General features: G+C 40.3%; 1 protein-coding gene across 34 annotated transcripts in view; it reads right to left on the reverse strand.

The window, feature by feature from the left end:
* The window catches only part of LOC141785328 (ankyrin-3-like), a 147,999-nt gene that overhangs the window by 96,611 nt on the left and 34,975 nt on the right, over positions 1-16,413 (reverse strand). For 26 of the 34 annotated variants that reach the window (XM_074663592.1, XM_074663579.1, XM_074663588.1 and 23 more), the window contains exon 1: positions 9,112-9,844. The exons of 2 other annotated variants lie outside the window; for them this stretch is intronic. In XM_074663592.1, coding sequence (XP_074519693.1) covers positions 9,112-9,228 — 117 coding nt within the window. In that variant the 5' untranslated portion in view covers positions 9,229-9,844. Of the gene's footprint in view, positions 1-9,111; positions 9,863-16,413 lie in introns of those variants that run through there. 6 more of the 34 variants (XM_074663599.1, XM_074663598.1, XM_074663597.1 and 3 more) reach the window with 4 other exon arrangements.

Genomic DNA, 16,413 nt, shown 5'->3' on the forward strand with positions numbered 1-16,413 from the left:
CTTTTGTCCTCCTTTAATCCTTCCCTCTCCTCCAGATTTCATCCCTCTCCTCTCTCCAGCTGCTGTTTCCCCAACGCTCTGAGCTGAAGTCTCTCTATTATTCATGACGCTCTCTCCTCAGTTAGGTTACTCGTTTCAGACTTTGTCGTCCCCGCTGAGTGCCGTCAGATGTCTGTGTTGGCATCTGGTGCTTCAGCTCGAGGATGCTCCTACATGTGTTGGTTAATATCATCTTTACAAATGACTCTGCACTCCTCTGATGACTGAACGGTAACAAGCAGACCATAACTAGTCCCTCGTTATCGCTGTGCCTGAAATACTGAAGCAACCTGCACCTCAGTAAAAAAGAAAAAACTAAAACCAGCAAAACATCTGCATTGATGCTCTTCACAATCATTAGACATGTCTCACCCTGTCTTTCTGTTTTCTTTCCTTTTGGGGACAAACTGATTGATGAATCGACTGGCTGCAGATTGAATGGAGCTGCAGGACGTCTTGTATGCAAAAGAAGCTCCAAGGATGTGACAGCCGACTGTAAACATTGATTATTTCCCTCGCTTTCTTATGCAATCGATTATTCTGTTGATGGAATATAAGAAATATGTCAAAGCACTGATCAATATCTCTCAGCGGACTGCTTAGAGAACATTACTACAGATTGATGTTAGAGCAAGAAAACATGAAAGGGATAAAAACACTGGATGATAGTGCAAAAAAGGCTTTAAAGAGTGAATGTGTCATCTCAAAATACAGAAAACAGCAGAAAAACTAGTGGGAAGTAATTTTAAGTTGAGCTCAGAAATAAAAAAAAAATAAAAAAAAATTGAGATAAGAAAACAAATGTTCAGTGAACCTGTAGTTACACCACCCAACCACTGGAAGATGGGGGTGCCAGTGAGCAAGAAAACAGCCAATTATGCATCTGCAGCAACCTACAGCTGTGACCAACTTCTTCCTAGGTACACCTACAGAAAAAAAGAAAGCAGTAAAGAGGAAAGAAGTAACACTAAAACCTTGATTCCAGCAAGTGGTCCAAAGAGGATCAGTACAGTTTGGTACAGGTCAGATCTGTAAAGCCTGATCCTGTTTGTGTTTTCTTCTTAGCAGGTAGCGTGTAAGCAGGATGCTAATAGCTTCATCAGCTACATAATAGTGTGACAGCATAGCTGCTGGTCAGAGTGTACAATCCTAAAAATCCAATGAAGAAGAAAAACGCAACACAGTAAATAAAGAGCAATGACAGAAGACATCCAGCAATTTGTCTCCTGGTACCTCAACAGAAGGGTACCGAAAAGTGGGATGGTACGGGTCGGTAATTTAGGGACATTTCCCCGGTTTTAGTCAAAGGAAACGCCAACACATGTGTGCCGCATCAAGACAAGCTGAACTGAGCTGCTTGGTGGACACAGTGCTTTTGTCCACAGGGGGCGCCAAACTCAACACTTAAAGAAGATCCTCACCAGGGCTTTGAAGCTGCGTTTCCACCAAGCAGTCCGGTTCTGTTCAGTACAGTTTGGCACGGTTTTGTACAGTTAAGCCTGATCCTGTTTGCGTTTCCACAGCAACCTTTGCCCTCTTGTGGTAGGCAGCTTGTAAGCTGGATGGCGAAAGCCACAGCTGTTAAACAATAGTGTGACGCCGTAGCAGCTCGTCACAGTTACCTGCTGATAAATTCAACAAAAAAGAAAAAAGCGACACAGTAAACAAAGAGCAACGATGAAGACATGCAGCGTTTCGTCCTCTCTGTGATTGGCATGTAGCTCTCTGTTACAAAGTGCAATCAAGCTTTGTTTCAGAGAAGTCTGTGTGCCGCCAGGAGAAATACAGCAGCTGCTGTCGGGGTAAGTGATGATTCTTTTGACCAATCAACAGTCTGCAGTGTTGTAGCTCCACCTTCAGAGAGTGGATCAGTTCAGTCTGACACCCATACAAAAGGGTCCCAAAAAGTGGGATGGCTTGTCTCAGTTATTTGGGGATCTGTCCTGGGTTAAGTCAACAGAAACGCCACAAAATGTGCGCCATACTGACACGAACTGAACCAGTCTGCTTGGTGGAAACACGGCTTAAGACACAGTTTTAGGGGCCATTTACACAATGGTTTTAGGGTGAAACGCAAAAAGTTTTGTTGTGTTCAGCCGACCTAAAACACAAACTTTTGAAAACGGTGGAAACGCTGACATCACACCCTGCTTCTGTTGCTCCACTCTTGAACTTAGTATTCACCAAAACACCAGATGATCAGCTCAACTCTACTTTGGTGGAGATCTCCCAAAAGCCGCGTCTGGACAGGACGGTTAAAGCACCACCTACAGGCCTGGCATGCTTACTACAGTGTTTTCAGTCTCTCTGCGTTTCCATGTAAACGCAGATTAAACATGTAGATATATAAACATAGCCATAAAGCCTTAAAGCATTTGGAGTCAGTCCTGCATGAAATGATGTTTGGAAACAATTATGAGCTCCACTGCTTTTTAATGAAGACAACAAACAACTTCAGGAGCTTAATGAAGCTTTTTTTAATATCTACAACAAACTCTAAGACACAAAGATAAGATAGGTTTAATGCAAAATGAATTGATTGTAAATTTTTTTGATGCTTTTCTAGATTTTTAGAGGATATTAATTCATAATTTTGGGGGAAATTCCAAATTTTCCAGCAGAAAGTCGATAGGATCATGTATAAAATCCAAGGCAGCCTCCTACACATCATGCAACCTTGATTGTTTTGTGTGTGTTTATACAGAAAAAAACAGAAAGAACAAAAAGAGTTGTAAGGATGAAACGTTCATATATGTGCAGCAGATCAGGAGGGAACAAAGAGACGCAGGCCCACCGGCTGAAGAGCAGAACGAATATGTAGGCTTCAATATAAATCTTGGCCGAAATAAGCGACGAGGGATTAATGTGGCACAATAACAGCTCACAGGGGACCCGTGTGTGTGTGTGTGTGTGTGTGTGTGTGTGTGTGTGTGTGTGTGAGAGAGAGAAAGAGTGTGTGTGTGTGTGCCCTGCTTCCTCCCCCCCAGTCCCAGCAGCAGCAGCAGAAGTGTGGCAGAACAATGCATCCCTCTGCCAGCTGACAGAGACGCAGCGAGGGTGGAGATAAAAAGAGATATGGGGGTTTGGGTGGAGGGGGGCAGAGAGAGGAGGCAGCAAAGCCAGTTCTTCCCTAAAATAAACCTCAGAAGAAACAGAGCCACCCCTCCTTCTCCTTTCACTTCAAAATAAAAGACGATAACATCCTCTCCGCAGACGATCTTTGTTGAGATGTCAGACACCTCCGTCCCAGCTGCAGCAGGAACAGCGATATCTTTGAGACTGTCTTATTTTTGAACTATGAGACATCTAATCTGCATCTTTCAGGAAATTCAAAGTTTATCTTTAAAAGCTTTTTCTCTTTCTCATTTTTTTTACAGAGATAAACAGAGTCCAACATTTGCTTTGGTTTTGCTCCAAAATATAGAGTTAGGTTACAGCTTGAGTGTAGTAAGGTAAAACTAAGTTCAAAAGGTAACTTTAACTTAGCTTTTGGTTCCTATTTTCTGTCTTTTTTTCTTAGTCTATACCAGGGGTCTGCTACCTTAACTTTCATAGGAGAGATTTTGCCTCAGCTGACCAGGATAAAAGTCATCCCGGAGCACAGGACGTTTTTTTGTTTGTTTGTTTGTTTTTTTTCTTTCTTTTTTTTATTTTTTTTTTTATTTATTTATTTATTTATTTTTTTTTTGGGGGGGGGGGGGTGAAATTGTGCATGCAATGTATTTGTTTTTTGATTTTTCATTAATTTTGCAAAAATATTCAAAAATTACAAAAAAAAGAAAATGAAAATTTGCAAACATTGAAAAAATACATTTTAAAAACATTGCAAAATTTTGCAAAAATACAAAAAATAAAAAACAATAAAATTTGCCAAAGTTTCAAAGCATTTGGAATTTTCAAATTTTGAAAAGTTAAAAATATTTTTTCTTTAATTTTCGAAAATTTCCAATAGTTCTGCAAATTTCTATAAAAAAAATGTAATAAAAAAAAGTTCAAATATAGGTGAATTTTTTAAAATTAAAAACGTGCAAAAAAAAAAAAAAATCCAAACGATTAAAAAAAAATTATATTAAAAAAATTATATGAATATATTTAGACTATTTAATTTATCTTTCTAGACAGAATTAAAACATTTTTTTCCAGGTTTGTCTTTTTGCAGATTTAGTTATCTTCCCAGGGCTGTAAAACTTGAGGTTAGCCACAGGTGCATGGAAAGTTGGTGGGCTGTTGATTTAAGGAGGAGAAGCAGAGCGGTGGCAGGCTTTAATTACAGAAGTGATGCCCATTTAGTTCAACAAAATATTAAGGCGTGATTAATTGAGCGTTAATGTCTCTAATCATCAATACCCTCTGTTAAAAAAATAAAAATAAAAAATCTTTATCTCGCAGGTTTCAGACCCTTGGTCTAGACTTAGTGAAAGCATGGGAGCCAAATCGAAAAAGACACAAGCTGAAGAATGAGAATGAAGCCAACATCTCTAACTCAGAGATGTGTTTTCATATCACGTCTCCGAAGCTGTCCGGCTGCCAGTTTCAGCCCCAGCTGAAGGAAATATTGCTCTTTCTCTCTCCTGCATCAGAAGGTTGGCCCACAGATGGCTTTAAGCTCTGATATCAACACTGGTGCTACACTTTTCATAATGAATGACGCGTCAGAGAAGAAGACGATGCCCTGAGTTTTAAACATCAGCCTTCAGAAAAGCAGACAAATTCTTAATGAATCAGTTCGACAGTTAAGTTTTTATCCAGAGAGAAAAGATGATGCAGAGAGAGGATAAAAGAAGGGGCAGCGACACCTAGCGTAGCATCACCTGTCCACAAACCGTCTGAGAGGCAGGTGAGGAGACGGAGAGGCGGGGGAGTTAATGTGAGGAGCAGAACAGAAAGGTAATTGAGGTGATGTGATCCGAGGAGGGAGAGGATATTTTTGCACCACGGTGCCAAGAACCAGCTCCGGGGCAGACAGTGATATAGATTTACCTTGAGCCAGGCGGGGATAGCCGATACCCTCCCTGTGGCATTACGCTACAAACACTGAGAAACTGCTGATGTCACCTTACACGCTCCATACCTCAGCAACACGTTCCCCTCACCTGTTGCCTTCACAGAGAAGCTTTAATGAGTGGACAGGCTCAATTTGCAGTATGAGCTGTCAAGGTCAAACCTCTCTCCTTCTCTCTGATCAGGCGTCTGTGACTCGACTGCTGGGATCTTAAGTGTTGGATGGAAACACGTCATCGTGCGGTGGATCTATTAAAACTCAGAGAGGGATCAATATTTTCTGATGCTTTTCAAATCGATGCTAGTGTCAAAATTCGGAGCGTGATGTGATTTATAATCCTGCTCAAACTCTGGAGAATACCCAAGTGGGATTTAGTGCAAAAGCATGATAACAATACAAACTGAAACATCCATATTCTGCAGTCAATAAACCACTTTTCAACATTACATAAAACACAGGATTTCTTTTCACATCAACCACAGAACATGTCTTAAAAACCAAAGATTATCTCCTGTACGCAACATTTTCCACAATTCATCAATGGACTCCAGAACCACCAGCTATGGCTGCTTTATGCTTTAAAAACAAGATTATATTGTCTAGTGCCTTGAAATTACGCCACAATTATGAAATGATTAAATAACGAATTAAAAGACTAAAAGACTTAAAGTTTTTATCTAAAAGTTCATTGGCTCAGCAGTGTGAAAAGCTTGATTCTGATAAGTCAGAGATCTCAATGTCACAAACTGAACATCAAAGAATAGAATGCATCAGATCAAAGCAGAACAGAACACAATGAGAATGCTTCTGATTGGTCGAAACCAGAGAATAATCAATTAGTGATTAATTCTAAAAATCAAAAAATCAGAGCACATCCCCCCTCTGCCTGTTGACACTGTGGTAAAATGGTTAGTCGAGCAACATCCTGTCCTGCAATCCAGGCAACAACAGCAGAGCTGGTGAGAGCATCTCAAGTTGCTGCTGATCTCTGCAAAGTCACTTCAACCAGAAGAGGAAGTGATGACAGTGACAATATTCAAAGCTGAGACATCTCCATTTAAAGGTGAGTCAATGAGGACAGAAATGTCAACATGACACCTTGTCCAACCTTAACTTTAAGAAAATGCTTGACTTAATATGAGTTTTGGCTAACAAGATGGCTAGAGGCCCATTTATGCTCAACGTTGAATACAGATCCGGATCCAGACGGAGCCTTCTGTCTATACTCCTTGTCATTTTTGATCGTACTGCTGCACGTTTCTATAAAGCACCAGAAAGATACAGCCAAACAGAACAGTACCAACAGAAACCATATGGGGGCAGTGTTGCTGTTACTACCTAATACGTAGCTTTAGTGAGACAAAAAGAAAAAAGAACAGTGGAACTTTTTGTAGAAAAATGTGTCAAGTTGGTGAGGAACTTCTGCCTTCATTTCAGTCTTTCAGGTACATTAGCAACACCTCCTCCACAGTTGCCATGTTTGTTTTTGAGTTTGTTGTTGTCATAAACTTTTAACTCTGGCCTGCCCCCCTGGCGGGTGTTTTGGTTAACAGCATGCCAATGTAAATGACACATAATTGTTTGTGAGCGGTGAAAGCAACATCATTTGAAAGTACATTTTTGTGCATACACAGAGAATAAATGGGCCTTAAAGGTTCACTTTGACTAGAAATTAAAACATTTAATTTGACATTAATTTGTCTCATCGATAATAATCTATTGCCAGTTGAAGCTCTTAACCTTCCCACCAAAAAATGCCAAAAACAGCCATAAAAGGTATAGCTGTGTTATATCACATCATGAAATTTTAAAAATGTTGGCAAATTTTCCAAAACTACCAGTTTCCAAAATTGGCAAAATTTCAAAAAGTTTTGAATTTCAAAATTTCAATTGTTAAAAAATTTGCAATAATGCATTAAAAAAATGAAATTTCAAAAATTTCCAACAGTAAGAAAATTTCTGGAATCTCAACAAAATGTGAAATTTTAAAATTATCTAAAAATTTGAAATTAAAAATTGCAAAATACCTAAGGTATGATTTATTTAGCATCAATGTCTTGATCAAATGTGAGTAGTTGGGTGTCTTTTCACACCAAGTTAAACTCTGGGATGTTTTTGGCCTTAGAGACAACAAAAATGGACCCAGTTGGTCAAATGAGGTGTCAAATCCATCCAATCAAAAGGACTACAATGTCGACACTGTAGTATCAAGATCTGAGAACATCTCACAGAATCTACACATCTCTGTCTCCATCTTAACTCGTACTTTTTCATGAAAACAAATCACATTTAAATCGATATCTTTTATCTGCTTGTTTAGATATTTAGTCAGTAGCCTCACCCTAAAAATCTTGGTCTTATGTGACTGTTCACTTCAGACCTGTTTGAGGATTACTTCATCAAAACTTTGTTCGCCATCTTCACAAAACTTGAAACATTTCACTCAAACTGTTCCTATTAGCGTCTTTAGTCTGAATGTTGACAAAAACGTCTGGCCATGGATTATCTGTGTACTCACTCGCCAGAAAAGTCCTTCCCAATTTTTCATAGTCAGGTTTTTTATCTTTGCTGTTTTTTTCCTCTTACACAACTTGGCAAACTGGACTCTGTTATAGTCATTGTTCACAAATAGTAATCAGGTCCATACTGGAAACTGTGATAAGTTGCTCCTTTCTGACACGAGTCGTGATTTCCACAGACTTAGAAAGTTTTTATTTTTCCATCTGGAGATTCTTCTCAGAAATTTTTCCTCTAATATGACAGAAAAACGCTCTTCTTGTTGGGAAAGCGTTCTTTAAAACAGCTTTTACGACCTGTGACAAGTCGTCACCTCCACATTTTGACCTCAGTGTTAATGAGGTCACGGTATTGACTCCTGTGACAGGTGGCTAACCCTGGACTAATGATGACCTCAGGCGAGTCAGCATCCACAAACACACACACACACACTAACACACTGCATGAGCAGAAGCCCAAATGTCAACATGCACACACTCAAGCGCAGCACAAACAGTTGCGCTGATCCCAGATGGACCAACAAACACACACACACACACACACACACACACACACACACACACACACACACACACACACTCAGAAAAAAGGTCGACAAAGTTATTCAAACACCAACGCCTGCAGCATCGCCGCCTCTGGAGGAGATGTTTTGTCAAACGTGTGACTGCAGCAAGTGATTATTGATTTCAAGTCAGACCGATTGATTATGGACCTTCGTGTGTCCAGGATCAGGTCTTTGCTCTGTCCTTGCAGTGTGATGCTCACAACACACACACCATAACAACCCACACCTAACCGCAGGGTGTGACTGATGACGCTTTTGGCTTTGGTGCAGATTCCTCGGCTGAATTCACACAATTCTTTACATCCCTGTCAAATCACACACACACACACACACTCTGTACACACACACATCACACACACATTTTACCAAAGGGAATGTAAGAGAGCATGTCAAAATAAGTGGCATTATGAAGAATGAGGTTTATGTTTTAAAAAGTTTTGCCCAAACAGAGCCGGGGGTGACTGAGGACACGTAAACACAAATATACGAATGTCCTATCAAAGTGAGGTCCGCCCATACATTAAAACACACAACTTCAAAGTGTGTGTCTGTAGGTGTGTGTGAGACTTTTTTGAAGTATTAAAGAGTCAATACAAGTGATCCTTTCTCTGTCTCACACACACACACACACACGCAAACACACACACACACATATTAATAGCACCAGCGCTGCCTAAAATACCGAGCTGTCCTCTCCTTCTGATTCCTGTTTTCTCTCTTTTCTTCTGCGTCCACTCTTCACACTCATCCATCTTTCTGTCTTGTACCCCCTCCTTCTTCACTCCCTCTGTATTCCCACTGGGACCACCCCTCTTAGTGTGTGTGTGTGTGTGTGTGTGTGTGTGTGTGAGGAGGCTGCATCATGACAAAAGAGAACCTCCACCAGACCGAAACGTCTCCAGCCTCTGTGTCAGCTCTCATTCCTCCATCACTTCCCCTTTGTCTCTCCTTCTCTGTCTCTAATTCCCCCTCTTTTTCCTCACTCTACCTTTTTCTTCGCTTCCCGCGAACGCTTCCTCGCCAGCTTCTTCTTCTCCTTCTCATCCTCCACAGCGTTGAGATTCTCATCCGCCTTTTTCTTCAGCTGCGAGGCGGCGTGCGCCATGCTGCCTCAGTCCAATTAATCCTCACAGGTGGGAAACCAAGTGATGGAGGGATGAATGGAGAGATGGAGCTCCCCTTTGGCCTCTCCTCCTCTTCTCCTCTTAATTGTCTTTTTGTTCCTCCTATCTTGGCTTTTGTCTGAGGAGGTGTGTGGAGGAGGATTGTCCTCTCCTCTTTTGTAATTCTTCCCTTTCTCTTTTGTCCGTCTTCTCCCTCGGCGGCTATCCAGACTCAGCTGATGCTCAGGTCCAGTTTGGGGCAGGATAGAGACAGGACATGCTCCTCTGTTTCACCTGCTGGAGCTTCTCTGCAGCTTCCAATCAAAGTGCAAAAGCAGCGTTGAATAAAAAAACAGTTCACCTGTGCAGTCTGATTGTCCTCTTGTTTCAGGAGAGCGTATAAAAATCAGTCTCTGGCAGCTGAGCTCCAGGGTTGGAGGTCCAAATCAATCCTCTAACCCAGCAGAGCGCTCTGAGGTCTGGGTAAACAGACTGGTCCTGCTCCCCTCAGCCGGATGCCTGCACCTGAGCTCTGAGCCATCCTCTCTGCACACACACACACACGCTCACACACACGCTCAGCCCGCGGTGTCTCGCCGGGACATGTGAACAGGATGGAAATGACAGAGGGAAAGGAGGCTGATGTAGGAGGGGGTGGAGGAGGAGGAGGTGGAGGGAGGGGTGAGGAAGGAGGGGGTGCGAGAGGAGCTGGGACAGCAGTAAGAAAGAAAGGAGAGAAGGAAGAAGGAGGAGGGATGGATGAATACCTCTGCTCAGTACCAGCTGCCTGAGATAAAGAGAGAAACGATGATGATACTTCACACAGGGTGCATATAGCATCACACACACACACACTGACACACACATACACACAATGCGTGTCCTGTACAGCAGAGTGCAGTGAGAGGAGCCATGATGCTCCTGTTATGAAACTTCTCTCCTCCTCCATCCACTCTTCTTTCTTAAACACGCTTCAAATTTCATTTTAAGCCACAAAATCTGACTAAAATCATATTTTCCTGATGCTAAATTGACCAGAATTACATATATAATGAAACAAACAAAACAATAAATTACTAAAGATAATAATTTAGCCACATAAGCAGCATAAAATCAACTTTAGAAATCCAGAATCTCAGGAAAAAAGATCCAGATCAAAAAGATTTTAAGTAAGAGACTCAATATCTTTAAAAATGCCATCAAAAATATAAATAATTTGAATATTTGGCTATATTTTTCATCAAATTTTATACAAATAATTTACTTGATTTTTTTTTAAGCCTGCTTGAACATCTGGCCGGGTGACTGCAGATGAAAACTAGCCTTTTAGCTAACTCTGGAATATTTACTAAAGTGTCATTTAATATGCATTATCCCTGTAAATTAAATTAATTTTATTTAAAAAATAATAATAATAATTGTTTTTTTTATATTTGATGAAACACTAACATTTTTAACCATTTTTAAGTTTATTTTATTTTTTATTTTTTTATTTTTTTGGATAACTAAAAGAACACATTGCTCTAGAATAAATAAAGCTCAACAAATATGAAATAAAATACGAGAAGTTGCTTATTTTTATGATCTCAAGAGGATGTTCCTATAAAATCTAATGATCCCTTGACTTTTTTTTCCAAATATTTAAAGCTAAAATTTGTTATTTAGCGAATAAAGTCAATTTTTAATCTATCTAATGTTACAATGGATGAAAGGTCATAACTTTTGTATTCCTATAACTGTGTATTTTACACCTAAAACCTGATTTTTCATTGTTTCTTGGTCCACACAGTGTCTACATTTCTTTGTGTTGACTTTTAAAGAATCCAAATATGTCTCAGATTAATGTGGATTAAAACCAGTGTTGCATCGCCCTGAGTGAATACAGTGTGCGTCTTCATAAATCAGATTTAATGTGTTTGTTTTTCTTTCAAAGCCTCAATTTGGAAAAACAAACATCTACACTTGAGTTTTTCAGTCAGAAAAAAAGGCAACACGAGCTGCTGTGTACGACTGAATCGGTTATTAAGACGCTGATAAATTATTCAACATGAATTGACAAACTGAGATATGAGGGAATCATTCCTTCAGGGGGGAAGCTGTTATGATTAAAAAAAGTCAAATTATTAAAAATAAATCTCCAAATTAAGCAGTTCTTTAATCTAATTGAGATTTTTTCGACTTGATATCTTAAATAGGGGAAAGATTTTGATTTTCAACCTGAAACCAGAGATCAATACTGCTCTGCATGTTTTTATGTCTCACATGGGACTCCCACTCTTGGTGTGTGTGTGTGCATAATTACGTAAATGCGTGTGTGCATGTGTGTGTAAAAGGTATGAGCTCATGTCGGGGGACTGCAGCCTCTGAATATTAACACCATAAAGGGGTTTGGTGGGGGGTTTGGGGGGTTATGGGCCATGACGAGGACATGTGACAGCAGAGCAGGTCTCCGATTGGCTGCTCTGGGTTTGTTAGAGCTGTGATTGGCTACCTGTAGGGGAAAGTCCCTCCCTCAAACGACAATAACAAAGAAAGGAGGAGAGCAGAGGATGTCTCAATGCAAAGCAGCTCACGATTATCATCACTGATGAGGTTTTCAGTTCTGACGTCGGGGAGCAGAGCGGTTTGTTTACTGTTTTTAAGAGCTGACAGATTTAGTTTACAGCGTGCAGCAGGATTGTTCATGAGAGAAATGAGGAAATGTGGTGATATGATTCCCCCCTGTATGTGCCGTCTTTGTGTTTTCTGACGTAACCTTTCAGAGGAACAGCAGAGCTGCTCCACAGCTTGTGCCCCAGATTTCTCCCTCTGGGTGTGAGCCAACCAGCGAGCAGACACTTGGACCTGACTGGAATGGCATTTAATGCAGCACCGAGTGTAAACAAACACTCTGACTTCTCCCTATACAGTGTTCCTCCATGGCTCTGTGAGCTTTTCTCTTGTAAGATGAACAAGTTCTTACTGAATCTGATGGCACAGAGTCACATTAGTTCATATTTTTACAGCTGCAAGTGCATTAAGTACATTTAAGAAGCAATATGAAAAGTTACTGCTCTACTTCCTGGTAGAGAAGTTCTTGGAACTAAACGTTTTGGTTTAAAAGTACGGAAGCGTATTGCATTCACTTGAAGAAAAAAAACAACTCCGGTTTTTCAGAGTACCTTCAACCTGCTGTTTTTCTTGGTAATTTTTTTCCTCCTGTATTTAGGAGTAATTTTTTTCCTGAAGTATCGAACTACTTGGCTAATACCTTACCTTTATTGACCTGATACGGACCGGTAGAAAGTTAAGGATAAAGCATATATGTGCCGAACAGGATCTCTGATCCGTGCGGGACACAGGAGCCACCACACATCCACGGGAGTCGCTTGCAGGTTGGAGGTTCTCGCGGGATTTCGAAGTAGCGCGATACTTCAGGAAAAAAAATTACTCCGAAAATTACTCATTAAAAAAAATAATTATATATATAAAAAAAAAAAACAATAAAAAAATATTTATCAGAAAAACAAAATTAAATACCACAAAAAATTACTCATAAAAACAGAAATAATTATAACAAAAAACAAACCAATAAAAAAAATATTAATCAGAAAAACTAAATAAATTACCACAAAAAAATTCTCATAAAAACAGAAATAATTATAACAAAAAACAAACCAATAAAAAAATATTAATAAGAAAAAACAAAATTAATTACCGCAAAAAAACAAACAGCAGAATAAATTACTCTGAAAAACCTGAGTTTTTTTTTTTTTCTTCAAGTGAATGCAATACGCTTCGGTAGAAAAGCAACAAATGAGAAGAAGCTGAACTTTAACTTATAACCAAGAAGCATCTGCAACATTCAGTGTTTCATGTTTTTTTAAGCCAAAGAAGGAAAACAGGACTTGGCGTTCAGATATAAAAGATGGTGTAATTGTGAAAAAAGACCTGTTTTAAAGCTGGATACTGCAGCTCACTCTGTGTCTGAGTTACTCTGGTTCCTCCTCTATAATAAGTCATCAGCCAGAGTGACTTAAGATAGGATTTATTAGATTAATCCTCCATTATCTCATCTGTAAGAGAAGCCTCTGAATGCACCGTCTGGCCTTTAAAGGCTTTCAGTCAGAGCTGAGGCTGGATTAGCAGCAGGTGATTCCTCCGAACATGGATCAGAAATGTAAAACTGGTCTTAAAATGTAAGAGTGTGGGATGATTTGTAGGATTATAATCTTGCTCAGCTGTCCCCTCCCTGAGCTAAAAACCATACTGTGAGAAAGAGAAAGAGCGGACTCAGGAGGAACGTCAGGCTTCAGATGTGGGTCAGCAACAAAATAAAAACAGCAGTGAGATTTTCCTCCGTGTAGTCATTCATCATCTGCTCGATTACCTGCACCCTGCTCTGCATCGCCCGTCTTTCTTTTCTTGTATCAATCTTCTCTCCGTGCTGCTGATGTCGTCTTTCTCTGCAGCAAACAGCTCAGTGCACAGCAGCATGAAACTGCAGTTAATGAAGACATGTGGAGAGGAGTGTGATATCGGCCTCCACAGGGTACAGGATGAACTACAGGAGAGTTCAGGAGCTGCAATCATTTCTCTGACTCACAGGGATGAATCAAACATCAGCGCAAGGTCTAAAAACCTGACACATGTGAGGAGAAAAGTCTTCATTTCTGACAATTTACGTCTTCATCTTTGCAGCCAAACGCTTGGTTTTGAAACTAACTTATGATGGAAACACAACAAAAAATCGATCGAGTACAGAAACTGTAAAGCAAACACTCATTTCTGAGTGCTGCACACACAATGTCTCATATGACGGGGTGAAAGCCAATCCGGGCTGTTAGTCGTGTGTTTGACTCTAATGGATCAGGGAAAAGGGATAAGAGCTCGAGAAAGGAGAGGAGCAAACAAAGCGAGGTTGTGTGTTTGATTTATCGTCTTTGTGAAGCTGACAGATTTCCAGTTAATAACCCTGAGGAGGATCAACTCCTTCCTTGGAAATATGAAAAAGCAAAATTATTATTGTGTCATTAAATTCACCAAAATTACTCTAAAAGAATGAACCTTGAAGAAAAAAACTCAAGATTTACCAAACTACAGACGCTGTTTGTTTCCTATGGTGTTTGGCTCCCTCTAGTGGTCACATCAGAGACCTACATCCAAATATTATATTTATTACATGTTGAATCTTTCAGGTGTTCACAGGCTCTGTGAATTATTAAACTACACATGCAGGAAGGATGAGAAAATCAGTTTATGTCCCTCAGGTTGAAGCAATACTAAAAACCACCGATGATTATAAAATAAATTAAAATATTTAATCTAAGATCTTTATAAATAATGCTGTGGAAATTAAAGATTGAGTGTCTGAGTAATAGATTTTTTTTTTTTTTTTGCATTATCATAGTTTCACTATGACAAACAATAAATAATAGATGTATTTCTCTTTTTGACCACCAGAGGGCAGCAAACCACACACAGAAAACACTCACACGCTGCCTTTATACAATTCGTCCACCTTTAAACAACAAACCTGTCCATTTTCAGCATTTTCAGCCTCACTTTGGCACAGAAATATAACGACTCATCAAGTGTGATGTGATTATAAACTCAATACCTTCCTCTCTTCTTGTTTACTTTTCTGTGGTAGCGTCTTTTCACAGTTTAGATCTCAGAAAAACTCCAAACGCCATTATCACTTTCGTGGTCACATATTGCAGCCTCCATAATTGAAATGCCACTAATTCACCAGCCGCTTTACGTCCCACCACAACATCCTGAATCGATCCCATAAAGCACTTTAGATCAGAGTGGGATCCTCCACATGAGGAGTTTAATACGACTTCGCTTAGAAACCTGAGCGGTAAAGACTACACTACCCAGAAGTCATAGAGCTTAGTAGGCTGAGATTTCACAGAGTGATATGAGGTTATTTATCTCTACCGGTCTCTTTGAGGCTTCTCATATCTCGCTCTGGTGTTTCTTATCTCGTTATAACACGAGTTAACCCGCTGAATGTCGAGTCTTATCTCTCTGAGCAGAACACACAGACGTCCTGTTGTAAACACACAAAGCTTTGTATCCATCCAGCTTGTAAACTCTATCATGATGACAGGTTACGAGTGTATTCACACCTCTGTTTGTAGATCAGGGTGGAGGTGTGTGAGGGCAGAGACAGCTGGTGCTGATGTTAATTAATAACCTTTGTTTATAGATCACCGCTAACACTCCAACATCATCCTCAGACGCCTTTATGTCTCACTTATCAGCCGTGATGCTGGCGTCAGAAATCCAGTGGGCAGGCAGCGATGGATGGATGGATGAACGGCGCCCTGGAGGTTTCGCTCAGCTGTCTCGTCTCAGAAACTCTCTGATTGTTTAGACAGATCACGGCCTCTCTATCCCCGACTGTCTGATTCACTCTCTCTGACTCTCTTCATTTCGTCTCCTCTCACCCTGTCAACTCTGACAAAGCAGAAACCAGATCTCCCACCCACTGCAAATGGACTTTTAGTCCAGATAGGTATGAGTGCATGATGCTCTCTGTAATATTAAAGAGACGGTTGGAGGATGATTGCGGGGAGCAGGATTAGATCAAACAGGATGGAGCTTGGGTGCGGCCGCTCAGAGAGCCCAGTAAAGACGGTAAAAGTCCATTAACATCAGCGTTTAGTCCGTGTGGCTCTGGCTGCGGTGATGGAAGATATTATGCTGCTCTAAGTCGTTCATTAGCGCTGCAGCTTCAGAGACACATAATCACAGGTGAAGTCAAACTGATGCTTTGGCTTCACTTTTGGGGAGCTGCCATGTCATACATCTTAATTAAAACCAGTGAAACTCATGTTTGACGTTTTTTTTTTTTTACCCACAGAGGTCAAAGAAAGCAGGAAGCAGTGTGAAGCTCAGGTTCAGGAGACAGGTGAGGGTTAAAGGATGATTAAAAAGAGAAAAGAAAGCATCATAAAAACTTAGATAAAAGACAAAGAGAGACAGGGAAGAGGGTACAGGTGAGTTACCTGTCTCTAATCTTTATCTATCTGTCTGTGTGTCTGTCGGCCTCAGTCTCCTGCTGGCTCTCTGCCATCTGTCTCCACAGCAACCGGATACACCAGCCACAAATAGCAGCAGAGTATCCCTACGCCACACTGAGCCCATATCAAACCACATCACACCCATTTCATATTTCAAATCCCTCCACTGCAACA

Source organism: Halichoeres trimaculatus, unplaced genomic scaffold (genome assembly GCF_033239565.1).
Source record: "Halichoeres trimaculatus isolate MK-OKI-2021-1 unplaced genomic scaffold, fHalTri1.1 fHalTri1_scaffold_23, whole genome shotgun sequence".
NCBI classification, from domain to species: Eukaryota; Metazoa; Chordata; class Actinopteri; order Labriformes; family Labridae; genus Halichoeres; species Halichoeres trimaculatus.